Below are 18,730 nucleotides of genomic sequence, written 5' to 3' on the forward strand. Positions count from 1 at the left end.
TGCACAATTGCACTCATCTCACATGCTAGTAAAGTAATGCTCAAAATTCTCCAAGCCAGGCTTCAACAATACGTGAACTGTGAACTTCCAGATGTTCAAGCTGGTTTTAGAAAATGCAGAGGAACCAGAGATCAAATTGCCAACATCTGCTGGATCATCGAAAAAGCAAGAGAGTTCCAGGAAAAGATCTATTTCTCCTTTATTGACTATGCCAAAACCTTTGACTGTGTGGATCACAATAAACTGTGGAAAATTCTGAAAGAGATGGGAATACCAGATCACCTGACCTGCCTCTTGAGAAACCTATATGCAGGTCAGGAAGCAACACTTAGAACTGGACATGGAACAACAAACTGGTTCCAAATAGGAAAAGGAGTATGTCAAGGCTGTATATTGTCACCCTGCTTATTTAACTTCTATGCAGAGTACATCATGAGAAACGCTGGGCTGGAAGAAGCACAAGCTGGAATCAAGATTTCTGGGAGAAATATCAATAACCTCAGATATGCAGATGACACCACCCTTATGGCAGAAAGTGAAGAGGAACTGAAAAGCCTCTTGATGAAAGTGAAAGAGGAGAGTGAAAAAGTTGGCTTTAAAGCTCAACATTCAGAAAACTAACATCATGGCATCTGGTCCCATCAGTTCATGGGAAATAGATGGGGAAACAATGGAAACAGTGTGAGACTTTTTTTTTTAGTTTTTTTTTTTTAATATATAAATTTTGGGGGGCTCCAAAATCACTGCAGATAGTGACTGCAGCCATGAAATAAAAAGATGCTTACTCCTTGGAAGAAAAGTTATGACCAACCTAGACAGCATATTAAAAAGCAGAGACTTTGCAATGCCAACAAAGGTCCGTCTAGTCCAGGCTATCGTTTTTCCAGTGGTCATGTATGGATGTGAGAGTTGGACTGTGAAGAAAGCTGAGTGCCGGAGAATTGATGCTTTTGAACTGTGGTGTTGGAGAAGACTCTTGAGAGTCCCTTGGACTGCAAGGAAATCCAACCAGTCCATTCTAAAGGAAATCAGTCCTGGGTGTTCATTGGAAGCACTGATGCTGAAGCTGAAACTCCAGTACTTTGGCCACCTCATGTGAAGAGTTGACTCATTGGAAAAGACTCTGATGCTGGGAGGGATTGGGGCCGGGAGGAGAAGGGGATGACAGAGGATGAGATGGTTGGATGGCATCAACCGACTCGACGGACATGAGTTTGGGTGAACTCCAGGAGTTGGTGATGGATAGGGAGGCCTGCCGTGCTGTGATTCATGGGGTCGCAAAGAGTCAGACACGACTGAATGAACTGAACTTAACTGAAAGATCAATTTTAATAGCTGAGGAAAGGAAAACAAAGTTTAAGAAGTGATACTGACCTATCAGAATTCTTGGAAATTGCTTTCTCTTGGGGTAGAGTTGGTCAGTTTTAGCTGGCACTTTAAATTTATTTTTTAAGCTCTCTTTATTTCCAAATAATCTCTTTTAGAGATAATCTCTTTTAAAGAACTTTTGATATCATTTCTTTAATACTTTTTTTGTTCTTTTGACACCAAATCCGTAAAATGGATAATGTAATCTACTGTATCTTACATAATTGTTGTTGGGGTTAAATGGGATAAAGAAAGCCCAAGTTGCAGAAATTTACAATTAAGAGAAGCCAGGTGTCCAGATGTGCTAATCAGGGGCCAAGAGAAGAGCTGAAATTGGCTCTTTTGTTTGCCTTTGCTGCTGCTGCTGCTGCTAAGTCGCTTCAGTCATGTCCAACTCTGTGCGACCCCAGAGACGGCAGCCCACCAAGCTCCCCCATCCCTGGGATTCTCCAGGCAAGAACACTGGAGTGGGTTGCCATTTCCTTCTCCAATGCATGAAAGTGAAAAGTCAAAATGAAGTCGCTCAGTCGTGTCTGACTCTTCGTGACCCCATGGACTGCAGCCTCCAAGGCTCCTCCATCCGTGGGATTTTCCAGGCAAGAGTACTGGAGTGGGTTGCCATTGCTTTCTCCTTTGTTTGCCTTTAATTGTGACTTAATTAAAGTTTTTAATTAAAGAATTAAAATTAGCAAAACTTACCATTTCAATTATTTCTAAGTATATATTTCTATGGCATTAAACACACTTACATTGTGCAACCATTAACCCTCATCCATCTCCAGAACTTTATTATCCCAAATAGACTGTACCTGTTAAGCACATAACTCCCCACTCCCACTGTTTTCTCACCTAGCTCCTTAGTGACTTCTATACATGTGCCTCGTCTAGGTATCTCAGGCATTGCTTTTTAAATCTCTCTCCGTATAGCCACTTAAAAGCTTCGAAGAGTTGGACATGTTAGCATTTGTATGGCATTTGAATTTTTAATATCTTATAGGTGTTATTTCCAAAGAGAGGATATAAAATATTATTTAATAAAGAGTTGGTGATGGACAGGGAGGCCTGGCGTGCTGCAGTTCATGGTGTCGCAAAGAGTCAGACACAACTGAGCGACTGAACTGAAAACTGTAGCTGTGTCGGCGTCTGGGCTTCAATGACAGATCACTAGATTCAGATATCAGTTCTATGCTTTGTTGTATAATGATGAGTAAGTTGTCTGATTATCAGTCTCATCTGTTAATTAGAAATAATGCCAGCCTTACAGGATTTTATTGAAAATGAAGAAAGAGAAAATGAATGAAGCAAGTAGCACAGTACCAGACACAAAAATAATAACTTATTAATAAAAATGTGTATGTTTCCTCTTTCTGTTAGTACAGACATGCATATTAGATATCTTTTCGTTGTATTGCCTTGTTTCTCTCATAAGCAAAAAGGAAAGATCCTTATATGAACTTGCTCTATTGATACTAATTAAAATTATGAAGAAGTGCCCTTTCAGATATTAGTTAAAACAAATCTTTAATTTTATTAGTCACTACTGTTGCTTAATCTGTAAAAAATAAAGTACCTTATAGTTGTATGAAGCCAGAATGAGTGTAGAGTTGAAGGTTCCTTTTAATGATTTTTGAGAGGAACATATATTACAAACTATGTTGCCCTTTAGTTTTTAGGAAAGAAAGCAGGAAATTGATGAGCAAGTAATATGAAGCAGCATACTTTTGTTAGTCTTTGAATTTTAAATAGCAATTTTACTAGCCTAATAAAAAAATCATTTCACATGCTGTAGTCATGCACTAGAATAGCCCCTCTTTCAGGACAACATTTCGGTCATGAACAGGAGCTCACAGTTAGCTTTCACTTTGTGCAGAGCCAGTCAATGGAACTGGAAGGCAAAGGAAAGCATGAAGTACCATCTGATGCCCTTGTGACCATCATTTATTATTTCTAAAGGGTTGGAGAAATATAAGTAGTTATGCAAAGTTGTACACATACAATGACACAAAGTCATACCTATGCCAGAATTATCAGATCTCAGCCTCTAGGTGTCTCACAATACGGGGGTAAAGTCAGGCTTGGTAGAATTAAAATGTATTGCTTACTTATTATAAGGTACGGTTAGAAAAATTCTTAAAACGTTGAATACATCCCTTTAACTCTTTCGAACCTATGGAAAATATGAAAGAATAGTATAGTGATGACCTGAAAAGGTATGCTTTTGTTTGCATTGAAGAATGCAGTAGTAAGTAGAAATTAGGGAGTCTTATTATCAGTCTTTTTTTCCTTTTCAGAGTAAATTGTCTAAAAAGAGTTAGAAAAGTAAGTATTTTAAAATTTTACTTATGTTAACAATTTATACTTTTTAAAAGGGACTTTATTATTCCTACTTCAAGACCATTGTTGAAGCACCTTCATTTTTGCAAGGACTATGGATGATTATGAATGACAGGCTCACTGAATATCCTCTTGTAATTAATACAGTGAAACGCTTCCATCTTTATCCAGAGGTAAGCAATGTTCTGGGACAAATGTTTGTAGAGGGGTTTCTTTTTTTATCAGATAGAAGTTATAACCACATGATGATGTTATAGGAAGGAAGGGATCTATAAAGTTTATTGATTGCTGTATGTGTCCTTATAGTTGAGCACCACATCAAAAGTTCCTTTCCTAAATAAAAAAAATCCCAGAAATTATTCTCACATGAACTTAAAGAATAGAACCTTAGTATAGCAGTAATAGCCAGTGTAATAGACAAGCCAGATGGGAAGGAGCCACGGATTCACAGATGGAGATGGTTCATAGGTTATCACATTTGTGGGCATAGGATTGTTCATTATTCCTTTTGTTGTGGTGATTTAGTTGCTCAGTCAGGTCCAACTCTTTTGAAACCCCATGGACTATAGCCTGCCAGGCTCCTCTGTCCATGAGATTTTCCAGGCCAGAATACCTAAATGGATTGGCATTTCTTTCTCCAGGGGATCTCCCTGATGCAGGGATCAAACCCATGTCTCCTGCATTGGCAGATGGATTCTTTACCACTGAGCCACCAGGGAAGCCCCATTATTCCTTTCAGAGATCAGATCAGATCAGTCGTTCAGTCATGTCCAACTCTTTGTGACCCCATGAATTGCAGCATGCCAGGCCTCCCTGTCCATCACCAACTCCCGAGGTTCACTGAGACTCATGTCCATCGAGTCAGTGATGCCTTCCAGCCGTCTCATCCTCTGTCGTCCCCTTCTCCTCCTGCCCCCAATCCCTCCCAGCATTAGGGTCTTTTCCAATGAATCAACTCTTTGCATGAGGTGGCCAAAGTACTGGAGTTTCAGCTTTAGCATCATTCCTTCCAAAGAAATCCCAGGGCTGATCTCCTTCAGAATGGACTGGTTGGATCTCCTTGCAGTCCAAGGGACTCTCAAGAGTCTTCTCCAACACCACAGTTCAAAAGCATCAATTCTTCAGCACTCAGCCTTCTTCACAGTCCAACTCTCACATCCATACATGACCACAAGAAAAACCATAGCCTTGACTAGACGAACCTTTGTTGGCAAAGTAATGTCTCTGCTTTTGAATATGCTATCTAGGTTGGTCATAACTTTCCTTCCAAGGAGTAAGTGTCTTTTAATTTCATGGCTGCAGTCACCATCTGTGATTATACAGTGGAAGTGAGAAATAGATTTAAGGGCCTAGATCTGATAGATAGAGTGCCTGATGAACTATGGAATGAGGTTCATTATTCCTTTACTATCCTTTTAATGTCTATGAAATCTATGAGGATGACCTCTCTTCCATTTCTGATATTAGTAATTTGTGTTCTTCCTCTTTTTTTCTTAGCCTGGCTGGAGGCTTATTGATTTTATTTATGCCCCGTTGTTACTTGCAGGCACATTGAGGATTGCCATGTCTCCTTTTAGAACTGACACCTTTATCATTAGGACTTCCCTGGTGGCTCAGACGGTAAAGCGTCTGTCTACGATGCGGGAGACCCAGGTTTGATCCCTGGGTTGGGAAGATCCCTTGGAGAAGGAAATGGCAATCCACTCCAGTACCATTGCCCGAAAATCCCATGGACAGAGGAGCCTGGTAGGCTGCAGTCAATGGGGTCGCAAAGAGTCGGACACGACTGAGTGACTTCACGTTCACGTTCACATTCACGTTCTTTATCATTATCTAATACCACTTTTTATCCCTGATAACTTTTCATGAAGTTTTGCTCTGTCTGAAATTAGTACAGCTACTCTGATTTTTCTTTTAATTAGTTTTTACATAGTATATCTTACTTTATTAATTTGCTCTTTTTAAAACATATTTATTTTATTTTTGGCTGCACTGGATCTTTGTTGCTGTACAAGTGCTTTCTCCAGTTGGGGCAGGTGGGGCTACTCTGGTTTGTGGTACATAGGCTTCTCATTGCGGCGGCTTCTCTTGTTGCAGAGGATGGGCTCTAGGGTACATGGGCTTTCGTAGTTGTGGCTCACAGGCCTAGTTGCTCTGTGGCACATGGAATCTTCCCCAACCAGGGATCAAACCTATGCTCCCTGCATTGGCAGGCGGATTCTTAACTACTGGACCACCAGGGAAGTCCTCTTCATTTACTCTTAATCTATATGTGTCTTTATATTTAAAGTTAGTTTAGACAAAGTATGTTTGAGTCTTGATTTTCTGATTTACTCTGATAATCTCTGTCTCTTGATTGGTGCATTTAGACCATTGATGTTCTAAGTAATTATTGACATAGATTGATAGCAACTATATTTGTTGCTACAATATTTTATATTTGTTGCCCTTGTGTTTTGTTCCTATTTTGAGTCCACTCTTCTCATGCCTTTTGTGGTTCTGAGCATTTTATATTATTTCATTTTCTCTTTCTTACTGTATTAGTTATAATAATTTTTTTTAACTTTTTTTGGTGGTTGACCTAGAGATTGCAGTATACATTTAAAATGAATCCAAGATCACTTTTAGATAACACTAAACCACTTTCAGGGCAGTGTGTGTGTGTGTGAGGACCTTCTAATCACAAAGTAATTCTAATTCCTCCTTCCAACCCTGAATCATTGCTGTCATTTATGTTTATTATACATAAGTACATGCATAACAATGCATAAAGAATACACTGCTGCTATTATAATTTTGAACAAAGCTATTATACTTTAGATCAATTAAGAGTAAAAAGAAAAGTTTCTTTTTTAATTTTTATTTTTTTAAATTTTATTATAATTAACTTTATTGTATTGATTTTGCCATTTATCAAAATGAATCTGCCACAGGTATACATGTGTTCCCCATCCTGAACCCTCCTCCCTCCTCCCTCCCCATACCATCCCTCTGGGTCGTCCCAATGCACCAGCCCCAAGCATCCAGTATTGTGCATCGAACCTGGACTGGCAACTCGTTTCATATATGATATTATACATATTTCAATGCCATTCTCCCAAATCATCCCACCCTCTTCCTCTCCCACAGAGTCCAAAAGACTGTTCTATACATCTGTGTCTCTTTTGCTGTCTTGTATACAGGGTTATTGTTACCATCTTTCTAAATTCCATATATATATGCGTTAGTATACTGTATTGGTGTTTTTCTTTCTGGCTTACTTCGCTCTGTATATAGGCTCCAGTTTCATCCACCTCATTAGAACTGATTCAAATGTATTCTTTTTAATGGCTGAGTAATACTCCATTGTGTATATGTACCACAGCTTTCTTATCCATTCATCTACTGATGGACATATAGGTTGCTTCCATGTCCTGGCTATTATAAACAGTGCTGCGATGAACATTGGGGTACACGTGTCTCTTTCCCTTCTGGTTTCCTCAGTGTGTATGCCCAGCAGTGGGCTTGCTGGGTCATAAGGCAGTTCTATTTCCAGTTTTTAAAGGAATCTCCACACTGTTCTCCATAGTGGCTGTACTAGTTTGCATTCCCACCAACAGTGTAAGAGGGTTTCCTTTTCTCCACACCCTTGTAGACTTTTGGATCGCAGCCATTCTGGCTGGCGTGAAATGGTACCTCATAGTGGTTTTGATTTGCATTTCGCTGATAATGAGTGATGTTGAGCTTCTTTTCATGTGTTTGTTAGCCATCTGTATGTCTTCTTTGGAGAAATGTGTATTTAGTTCTTTGGCCCATTTTTTGATTGGGTCATTTATTTTTCTGGAATTGAGCCATAGGAGTTGCTTGTATATTTTTGAGATTAGTTGTTTGTCAGTTGCTTCATTTGCTATTATTTTCTCCCATTCTGAAGGCTGTCTTTTCACCTTGCTTATAGTTTCCTTTGTTGTGCAGAAGCTTTTAATTTTAATTAGGTCCCATTTGTTTATTTTTGGTTTTATTTCCAATATTCTGGGAGGTGGGTCATAGAGGATCCTGCTGTGGTGTATGTCAGAGAGTGTTTTGCCTATGTTCTCCTCTAGGAGTTTTATAGTTTCTGGTCTTACATTTAGATCTTTAATCCATTTTGAGTTTATTTTTGTGTATGGTGTTAGAAAGTGTTCTAGTTTCATTCTTTTACAAGTGGTTGTCCAGTTTTCCCAGCACCACTTGTTAAAGAGATTGTCTTTAATCCATTGTATATTCTTGCCTCCTTTGTCAAAGATAAGGTGTCCATATGTGTGTGGATTTATCTCTGGGCTTTCTGTTTTGTTCCATTCATCTATATTTCTGTCTTTGTGCCAGTACCATACTGTCTTGATGACTGTGGCTTTGTAGTAGAGCCTGAAGTCAGGCAGGTTGATTCCTCCAGTTCCATTCTTCTTTCTCAAGAGAGCTTTGGCTATTCGAGGTTTTTTGTATTTCCATACAAATTGTGAAATTATTTGTTCTAGCTCTGTGAAGAAAACCGTTGGTAGCTTGATAGGGATTGCATTGAATCTATAAATTGCTTTGGGTAGTATTCTCATTTTCACTATATTGATTCTTCCAATCCATGAACATGGTATATTTCTCCATCTATTAGTGTCCTCTTTGATTTCTTTCACCAGTGTTTTATAGTTTTCTATATATAGGTCTTTAGTTTCTTTAGGTAGATATATTCCTAAGTATTTTATTCTTTTCGTTGCAATGGTGAATGGAATTGTTTCCTTAATTTCTCTTTCTATTTTCTCATTATTAGTGTATAGGAATGCAAGGGATTTCTGTGTGTTGATTTCATATCCTGCAACTTTACTATAATCATTGATTAGTTCTAGTAATTTTCTGGTGGAGTCTTTAGGGTTTTCTATGTAGAGGATCATGTCATCTGCAAATAGTGAGAGTTTTACTTCTTCTTTTCCAATTTGGATTCCTTTTATTTCTTTTTCTGCTCTGATTGCTGTGGCCAAAACTTCCAAAACTATGTTGAATAGTAATGGTGAAAGCGGGCACCCTTGTCTTGTTCCTGACTTTAGAGGAAATGCTTTCAATTTTTTTTTCAATGTTTGCTGTGGGTTTGTCATATATAGCTTTTATTATGTTGAGGTATGTTCCTTCTATTCCTGCTTTCTGGAGAGTTTTTATCATAAATGGATGTTGAATTTTGTCAAAGGCTTTCTCTGCATCTATTGAGATAATCATATGGTTTTTATTTTTCAATTTGTTAATGTGGTGTATTACATTGATTGATTTGCGGATATTGAAGAATCCTTGCATCCCTGGGATAAAGCCCACTTGGTCATGGTGTATGATCTTTTTAATGTGTTGTTGGATTCTGATTGCTAGAATTTTGTTAAGGATTTTTGCATCTATGTTCATCAGTGATATTGGCCTGTAGTTTTCTTTTTTTGTGGGATCTTTGTCAGGTTTTGGTATTAGGGTGATGGTGGCCTCATAGAAAGGTTTTTTTTATCTTCACTTATTCTTTCTTTGATGCTCTTTCTGTGGGTCCAAGTTTTCTAATCCATATCTTTCTTATCTCTCAATGGCAACCCACTCCAGTGCTCTTGCCTGGAGAATCCCATGGACGGAGGAGCCTGGTGGGCTGCAGTTCATGGGGTCGCGAAGAGTCGGACATGACTGAGCGACTTCACTTTCACTTTTCACTTTCGTGCATTGGAGAAGGAAATGGCAACCCACTCCAGTGTTCTTGCCTGGAGAATCCCAGGGACAGTGGAGCCTGGTGGGCTGCCATCTATGGGGTCGCACAGAGTTGGACACGACTGAAGCGACTTAGTAGTAGTAGTAGTAAAAAACATACAAAGTCTTTCAATTTTTGTTTGTTTGAGAAAGTATTTCTCCTTCACTTTTAAAGGATAATTTCACGTGAGGTTAAGTTGGTTTTTACCCTCTCAACTCTTTAAATATTTCATTTTCTTCTTAAAATGAATAGTTTCTGAGAAGTCAGAGGTACTTCTTAACCTTTATTCCTTCTTAAGTAAGGCATGTTTTTCTTCTGACTTCTGTAAGGATTTTTCTTTATCTTTAATTTTTTATAATTTGAATGTTATATGCATATTCAATATGTATGATTTATGAATAGGTATAGTTTTTTGGCATTTATCATGGTTGGTGTTCTCTAAGCTTTCTGTACCTGTAGTTTGATGTGAGGAAATTCCCAGTCATTGTTTCTATTCATAGTATTTCTTCTGTTTCTTTATCTTTTCTCCTATGGCATTCCCATTACATGCATGGTGTACCTTCTGTGGTTGCCCCACAGTTCTTGGATATTCTGTTCTCTTATTTTTGTCTTTTATATTTTTGATTTTCAGTTTTGGAGGTTTCTTATTGAAATATACTGAAGCTCAGAGATTCTTTCCTCAAGCCAAGTCCAGCCTACCAATAAGCACATCAAAGGCATTCTTGATTTCCATTGTAGTGTATTCTGTTATAGTGTATAGAGAACTTCTCTGCTAATATTGCCAATCGGTTCTTGCATGCTCCTTTCTTTATCTGTTAGAGCCTTTAGCACATTAATTATTGTTGTTCTGAATTACCAGTCTTACAATTTCAACATGCCTGCCATATCTAAGTCTAGTTCTGATGCTTGCTCTGTTTCTTCAAACTGTGTTTTGGCTTTTAGTATGCCTTATGATGTAATAGCTAGCTTGAGGTACTGGGTACAGAGCTGCCATAAATAGGCCTTTAATAGTGTAAGGGAAGCATTCTGTAATTAGGTCTCAATCTTTTGTGAACCTGTACCTCTAGACTGTGAACTTTGCAGTCTTCTTTCTTGGTTTTTCTTTCCCATTTAGGTACAGCAGGATGACTAGAGTGGGCTGGAATTGGTATTTCCCTTCTCTCACATAGAAGGGTGGAGTTGGGTATTACTCTGCCACCCTGTAGTTTAGGCTCTGATAACACCCTAGCTGGTTAGGCCTACTGGTGGAATAGTCTCTTTCAAGGGCAGGCCTTGTTAAGAACAGAGTGCTCTGGTGTATTTCAAAATACACTCCTCTTTCCACTTCCCCCTCAGAAACAGATTTTTTTCTGATATCACTGTAAGAAACTAGTGATCTCCTAGAGATAAAATTCATAAATATGTGGGCATTATCCCTATTACTGGGTCTCCCTGGAGTTTTTGATTCTCAGAATTGTCTACACTGTGCCTCTAGCAATTCATCAATTATAATTTAGGTTTTCCGTCTCTCCATCTGGTTCCCATGGAGGTTTCTACCCCTGGGTTTTTGCTCCAGTAAGTTGTGATTCTCTGTATTTGCCTGTCAACCTTTACAGTCTGGGAGCAGCAGTTTGCCTAGTGACTTCATTTCTCTTTTGGATCTAAAAAGAGTTGACTTTTCAGCTTGTTTAATTTTTTTCTTATTAGAATGGAGTGGCAAATTAAAAGCTTCTTACATGCTGGACTTGGGAAACCTTATACTTTTTTAAAAATTAGATTCAATATATTTTATTTCCCTTGAGGTTGCTTACTTGGTCTATGGACTTTTTTTTAGTGGGTTTAGTGGGTTTCTTCGGAGAAGGCAATGGCACCCCACTCCAGTACTCTTGCCTGGAAAATCCCATGGACGGAGGAGCCTGGTAGTCTGCAGTCCATGGGGTCTCTAAGAGTTGGACAGGACTGAGCGACTTCACTTTCACTTTTCACTTTCATGCATTGGAGAAGGAAATGGCAGCCCACTCCAGTGTTCTTGCCTGGAGAATCCCAGGGACGGGGAAGCCTGGTGGGCTGCCATCTATGGGGTCGCACAGAGTTGGACACGACTGAAGCGACTTAGCAGTGGCTTTCTTTTAGTTTTCAAGTGTTTGAAGATTTATCTTTGTTATTAATTTATAGCTTAAATTCATTGTGTTTAGAGAATTTAAAAACCTAGATTAAGTTTTTATTTACATACTCCATTTGACCTCTATTGAAGAGAATGGTACTATATATATGTGTATGTGTACATATGTATATATGTATTGTTTTTTGAGTGTTTGGTGGTTTTTATTGTCTAAAAGTTATCTATTTCTAGGCTGCCGTTTTCCTAGTCCTTTGGCTAGAAAGAGTAGGCCTTTTCTGAATGCTGTGTAAGCCCCCAGTGGTGTTTCTGGTTGCCAGACTCTGGCTCCAAATCTGAGAAAATAAGGCAAAAGGAAAGTCCAGGGAACTTACCACCATGTCATTCCCTGGGTCCTGAGATTCCTAGCTAGTGTGCCTTCTTTTTTCTACCTTTCTTCTAATGTTTGATTTATATGATTCACAGAAGTTATAGTTGTACTTGTAGGAATAGAGAAAAGTACATCTACTCCATTTCCCAAAGTGGACATTTACATTATTTAAGTATTGCCTTTTTTTTCTCATCTTCATTTAGTTTAAGTGATTTTCTAATTTTCCATGTGTTTTCTTCTTTGATCCACTGGATATTTAAATATTGTGTTATTGAATTTCAAAGAACTTAGGGGTTTCTCAGATTTATTTATTTCCTTGATTTCTATAAGTGCTTTTCAATGTAATTTGTGGTAGTAACAATTGTATAGACCTACATAAGATTTAAGATGAAAGAAGTGGTTTTCTGCAGCAGCTTTCTCCATATCCCATCTTACTTTTCAGAGGCACTTTGACCTTATTTCTTCTAATGATTATCTGGATAATTCTAGTTAAAATAGAAAAATCAAAGAGAAAAAAAAACTATCTGTTGAATCTTCAACTTTAGTTAATGTTGACTTACTCTGTGTAAATAAGATAAGGATTTAGCTTATCAGACTAGGCCAAGTTCTTCCAGTGTTTGATAATTATTATTTTTAGTTTTGAGTTATTTTTAGAGTTTTATATCATTAAATCTGTTTTTTGTTCCACTAATTTCCATCAGTATGGTCTCTAAAACATTAGCTAGTTTTTTCATTTTGCTTATCAAAAAATTTATTGAATAATTTGTACAATTTTCAGTTTCTTTGATGTTATGAAAAAACAATCATGATAATGTTGTTCATTCATTTTTAAAACTTGAAAGCATGTAAGTGACAGCCAACAAGGACTCGTCCAGTCTTATTTTCATATCGCATAGATACAATATAGAGAACACTTAAATTTGCTTGCAGCCTTATGTGGTACTTCAGTGTTGAAGTAAATGTCCATACTTTGTGTTCACAGGGAGATTAATTTTTCATCTTAAGACATGAGTGTGAAAATGTGTTTTAAAAGGGAAAAGGCATTTAATGCTTACTCTATGCCAGCACTTATATATGTAAGCTCTAATCTCCCATCACTCTTGTAAGATGGTCATAAATGTCATTTTAGAGATGAGGTGGCTGAGGTTCAGAGGCTGAAGGATTATTTCACACCATAGAAACTGTAACTTTCAGAATCAGAATTTTTTGTTTATTTTGACTTCAAAGTCATGCTTTCTTCCTATATTGAATGACATCTCATAAAGGAGTATAATTCTAGATTTTTCACAAACATTTAATGTGGCAAATTTTTGTACATTTGTGAAAAATACACAAGAAGTTATAAATTTTAGCAGAATGTCAGTTTTACAAAATTAAGTGATATAGTAAATCTATATTATACGTGAAAAGTTGTTTATGATATTTACTGATGTGTATTACATTAACTACTTGTATAATATTTATTGTACAGTGAATAACTCTGCATGTGTGCGTGCTAAGTCGCTTCAGTCATGTCCGACCCTGTGTGACACTATGGACTGCAGCCTGTCAGGCTTCTCTGTCCATGGGATTCTCTCGGCAAGAATATTGGAGCGGGTTGCTGTGCCCTCTTCCAGGGGATCTTCCCAACCCAGGGATCGAACCTACATCTCTTACGTCTAACCTTCATGGGCAGGCAGGTTCTTTGTCACTAGTGCCACAAGGAAGCCCCAGTGACACTAGCTAATTGTCTTGTGCCTAGGGAGAAACTGGAAGGATGGTCACCAAAATAGTAAAAGTAGTTAGTTCTAGGTTATTTTTACTTTCCCTTTGAAGTCTTTATTTTTTAACTCGCCCCCACCCCCCCACACAGTGATCTGCATTATTTTTCTCAAATCTATAAAATTATTTTTTTTAAAACAATCTCCCAGGAATCAGCACTTTTTTGTAATTTTTTGTTGCTAATTTCCTTTGTCTTTAAAAATTTTAAGGCAGATTTCGGATTGGGAAGGATTGGTTAATTAAATCTGCTTAATCAAATGTTAATGCTTAATGGGCATAGGAGCTATTAGTCCACGTGCAGTTGTTTTATAGACTATGAGTTGGTTTTTAGACTATGAAGAGAATAAATTCAAGGGCCTAAGAGAAATGTTATAAAATACTCCTGTAAAGCTTTGTATGTTTGCTATTAATTATCTTCATATTTTAATTATATACTTAATGCTTGATTTTACAGCTACTATTCTGTTTCACTTGTTTAAAGGACTATATTACAGAGATGTCAGTCACAACATAAATTGTGTAGCTGTGCATTACTCAGTAATACACAACTTTATAGTGTGTGTGTATATATAAAGTTTTTTAAATGACTGTTTCCTACATGAAATGATTTAAATAAATTCATCAAAGTTTATAATGTTAAAGGCAGCCATCATAAAATGATATTTTGGAATAATTATAAAGATAATGTATATCTACTATCTTTTTTATTTTATCTTTTTTAGGTGATTTTAGCCTTCTGCTATCGCACATTTGTGGGAATAATGAATTTATTTGGGGTTAGAAACTAAGACCTGCTGGAACGTGACCAGAATAGAACCTCTAAATGAAGTTCAAAGCTGTGAAGGCATGTTTCTTCCTAAAATGCTGCTGTATATTGTCATTAGTGTTTACGTAAACATTTTATAATATTATGACTCTCTAAGAATTATTATAAAGTACTATGATTGATTTTTTTCTTTAAAAAATTATAGAACTGATTCATCTAAATATTTACCTTTACCCTTTAAAATAATTTTTTGAGAAGGCAGTGTACTTACTAACATGAGTATTAATTTGGAATTTAATTTGAATATTAATATATATCTGTGTAAGGTCATACTGATTATAAGACATTCCTTCATTTCAGAAGGTACAGAAGAGGTTCTGAGGTGGCTTGAATATGTAAATTTGGGGGATGTAGATCAAATAGTCACAGTTCTATCTGTAATAGTTAATAAAGTTAATGTAAAAATTTAGTCATGCATAAATATTTAAAAATAAGACATATATAATAATAGATTACTTTAGAAGTTCTACTTTTTTGTGCTTTCACAGTCCACGAATAGTTCTTCATATACATCTTCTACATTAGTATTTCTGTCAGAGAACCACTTTTAGAATCATTTAACAGTTTTACAGAATCTGTAATTGTCATTGCTATTTAAGATATTTGTGATTTAGCACTATTACTATCTATATGTATAATGTTGTATGAAGTATGATGCTGTACCTTGAAACTTTTATTTGCAATCACATGTATCTACTTGCATAACACTTACATAGTTGTTTTTTTCTTTTTCATATTCCCTACAACATTGTTTTATATATATATTTTTTTCTATTAACTTGTGTGCAATCACATTCTGTTCTCAGAATATATCCTAAATCTGTATTTTCATGTTTCCCTTACATTTTTACTGATTCCCTCAGATGGTCTTTGTAATATCTAAAACAGTGGTGGTAGAGGATATTTGAGGACATTTAAACTTTTTTGTTCAAGGGAATTGAGAGAATGTCTCATAAAATGAGAGATTCGGCCAGCATGGAAGGTAGAACCTTTTCGAGGGATGGGAAAAAATCACCTTATATATGTATATATGGTATTTATTAAGTTGCCACCTAGTGATAGGTTAGTATTGGCACTTGGGACCCTAAGATAAACCTGGTAAACATGGGGCCTTACCAGCATAGATTTTACAGCTTAAGAGGGATGTTAGCAGGTACAACTGTGGTGGATATTACAAACAAGGAAATAAAATTGCTGAGGATAAGAGAAGTGTTTGGAGAATAGGGACCAGCATATTCCGAAGTTCTGAAGCAAGAGAGAATTGAAAGAAAGCTAGACTTTCTTGAGCAGTTAGAGAAGAAAACATGGTGTGAAATGATGTTTGGAATGTAAACAAGAGTCAGATAACGAAGAACCATTTGCTGGCTAAGGATATTATAAGAATTTTGACAGATTTTTATTTTTAAAACATGATTTTGGCAATTACATGGAAAAGGTAATTAGTAAAGGACAAAAGTGAATTCAGTGAGTCCAGGTAGGAAACTATTTTGCTCTCAGCAAGTGATTGCAGGAAAGATAACTGGAAAATGAATGGATTTTAGAGAGAGGAGAAAGCAGAAATGAAAGGATTTGATGATTGATGGGAAAGAGGCTGGATTTATGTAATATTGTTGGATTTCTGGCTTAAGTAATTGAATCCTTCCATTCAAAATAGTAAGAAACATTATAAAAATAGCAGGTTTGAATTAATTCATTAATTTGAAGTATCTGAGAGATTCCAAAGTAGAGATGTCAAGTGGCTACCTATGTACATACATACAGGAATAAGACAGTTCTCATTTGAATGTAGACTTGGCATCATCTGTATGTAGATGGTAATTGGAACCACAGAAGTGAAAGAATTTCCTTAAGGAGAACATGCAGACTTAGAAAAGAAGAGGGCATATGACAGATCCTAAAGTAGTCCAACGTTGAAGGAGAGTGTGTATAGGAAGAGGAATTATTAGGACAGACTAAAAAGGAATGATCAGAGAAGTAGAAGAAATCAGAAAGGCTAGCTCTCAAATCCTGGCTCCACCAGTTACCTAAATAACTTTTGGCAGGTTAAGTTTTCTGTGTTGTTTTCTCAACCACTGAAAAACATTATTTTCACACCAGGTGATTTCAAAGATTTTTTCTGAGTATTATGTGAGATGATAGTGGAAAAGCACCTAGTGGATTATGTCTATGTCAATATATCCCATATGTACATGGTGTTTATACATGGAATGTACTAAGTATTATGGTCCTGGCTATACATAGTAATGGATCAGTTTATCTCCTATAGACTAAAGCTGTGCCTTAAGGTCAGGGGCCGTATCTTAGTCATCCAGGATAAAATTAATGTAGTGGATTTTCTCTTGTGCTTTATCAAGTAACTCTACAGACAGTTCTAGACACTGAACAATAGGAGCATCACCTAAATAAAATGAAGCACCAACTAATCATTACAGTATGATAATACTTCGGTGGAGAAAAATACAAATGTAACCAATAATACCTCATGTATGGGGAAAGTACTAATGTAACTATTAAGTAGAGCAGCAGTCTGAGCCACAGAGCTTTCAGCTAATTCATGAGCTCTTGATTACAAAGCACTGAGATAATTATGCTCAATTGCTATATAGTCATTTACTCATTAAATACTTAATAATCTGTGTCTTTTCAAAGGATTGGGAGACCCTGCTTGCTTTTATGTTGGTGTGATTTTTATTTTAAATGGAATAATGATGGGATTGTTCTTCATGTATGGTGCTTACCTGAGGTAAGATTACTGTATTAAAAGACATTTCAGTGGACTTTCTGACATTTGTTGATTAAATTAAAAGGATAATTAACAAGATTAATTGACTAACAGATGGAAACTTTTAGATTTTATTTTTTTCAAAAGTTTAGCCAAATATGCAGCCTCAAACTAGAGCTAGTCACTAAAATAAAGTCTTTAAGATATTAAAAGTTGTCCTTTTTATCCTTGTAGGGTAATCCAGACTTATGGATGTGGTATCCAAACTTACACTCATTAATTTGACAATTATTATTAGATGCCTGCTGTGACTGAGAGCACTATTCTATAGGAGCTAGGAATACAAAAACAAATAATCCCTGTCCTTATGGAATTTATAGTCTAGGAGGTAGACAAAATAAGACCACCCAATTGAAAACTGGAAAAAATATGGAAAGACATCTTCCAGAAGAGTTCCAGATTGCCAACAAACGTATATAAAGTTGATCACCATATTAATTATCAGGAAAATACTCATTTTAACCACAGTGAGATACTATCTCACATCTACTAGATTGACAAAGGGCTTCTCTGCTGGCTCAGATGGTAAAGAATCTGCCTGCAAAGGAGGAGACCTGGGTTCAATCCCTGGGTTGGGAAAATTGACAACAGGAACTTTTATCCCCGGTTGGTGGACATATCAATTAGTACAACTATTTTGGAAAAACATAGTGCATTATCTAATCATTTGAAGATGTATATACCTTATAATTCAGCAATTCCAGTTTGAAGTAAATATGCCTAAGAAACTCTTCTACATGTACACCAGAAAGTATGTACAATAACATAACATCATTGTAGTAACTCCAAACTAAAAACAACTTAAACATCCCTCCACAGAGAAATGTACACATTGTAAGTTTATTAGTATAGGGAAATATTATACAACAGTGAGAATGAATGAGCTATAGGTACAAACATCAACGTGGAAAAAAATCTTACAAATATAATGTTGAATGAATCAAAGCAGGTACAAGATTTGAAAATACTGCAAAATTATATTTGTATAAAGTTTGAATACAGCTAAAAGTAAATGATAGTATGATGCATATAGAAGCAGTTATGTTGATAATTACAAAACTCAGGATAGTGCCTGTCTCAAGGGATGGCATGTGAGGTGTCAGGATGTGATCTGTTTTCTATTTCAGCGACATATGGTGGTTAAAAGAATATTCACTTTATAAGTGTTCTGTAAACTATCTGAAAACCTTAATGCACTTTTCCATATGTATGCTATATAGAAAAATATATAAACTCATCAGTATTTTGAGGGAAAAGAATTGCTTTTAGATTATGCTCACAGGCTTTAAGATGTTCTATTTTAAACAATAGTTTGTATTTATTATACTTTTTTCAAATTTGGAAAATTTTACACTAGACCAAGACATTTTAAAACTTAGTATTTTTCATTAGGAAAGCTACCCATGAGGTGACAGTCTTCTGTAAATTAGTTACACAGTTCCAGGATATCAATACTTTATTAAGCTCCAGTCTTT

The 18,730-nt window shown here is 36.3% G+C and overlaps 1 protein-coding gene across 1 annotated transcript in view; it reads left to right on the plus strand.

Moving 5' to 3' along the window:
• DPY19L2 (dpy-19 like 2) overlaps positions 1 to 18,730 on the plus strand; it is a 90,045-nt gene that overhangs the window by 8,800 nt on the left and 62,515 nt on the right. Inside the window, 4 exon segments of the mRNA NM_001206782.1 lie at positions 3,738 to 3,875; positions 14,370 to 14,423; positions 14,425 to 14,491; positions 17,123 to 17,216. Coding sequence (NP_001193711.1) covers positions 3,738 to 3,875; positions 14,370 to 14,423; positions 14,425 to 14,491; positions 17,123 to 17,216 — 353 coding nt within the window.

Source organism: Bos taurus, chromosome 4 (assembly GCF_002263795.3).
Source record: "Bos taurus isolate L1 Dominette 01449 registration number 42190680 breed Hereford chromosome 4, ARS-UCD2.0, whole genome shotgun sequence".
Classification (NCBI taxonomy): domain Eukaryota; kingdom Metazoa; phylum Chordata; class Mammalia; order Artiodactyla; family Bovidae; genus Bos; species Bos taurus.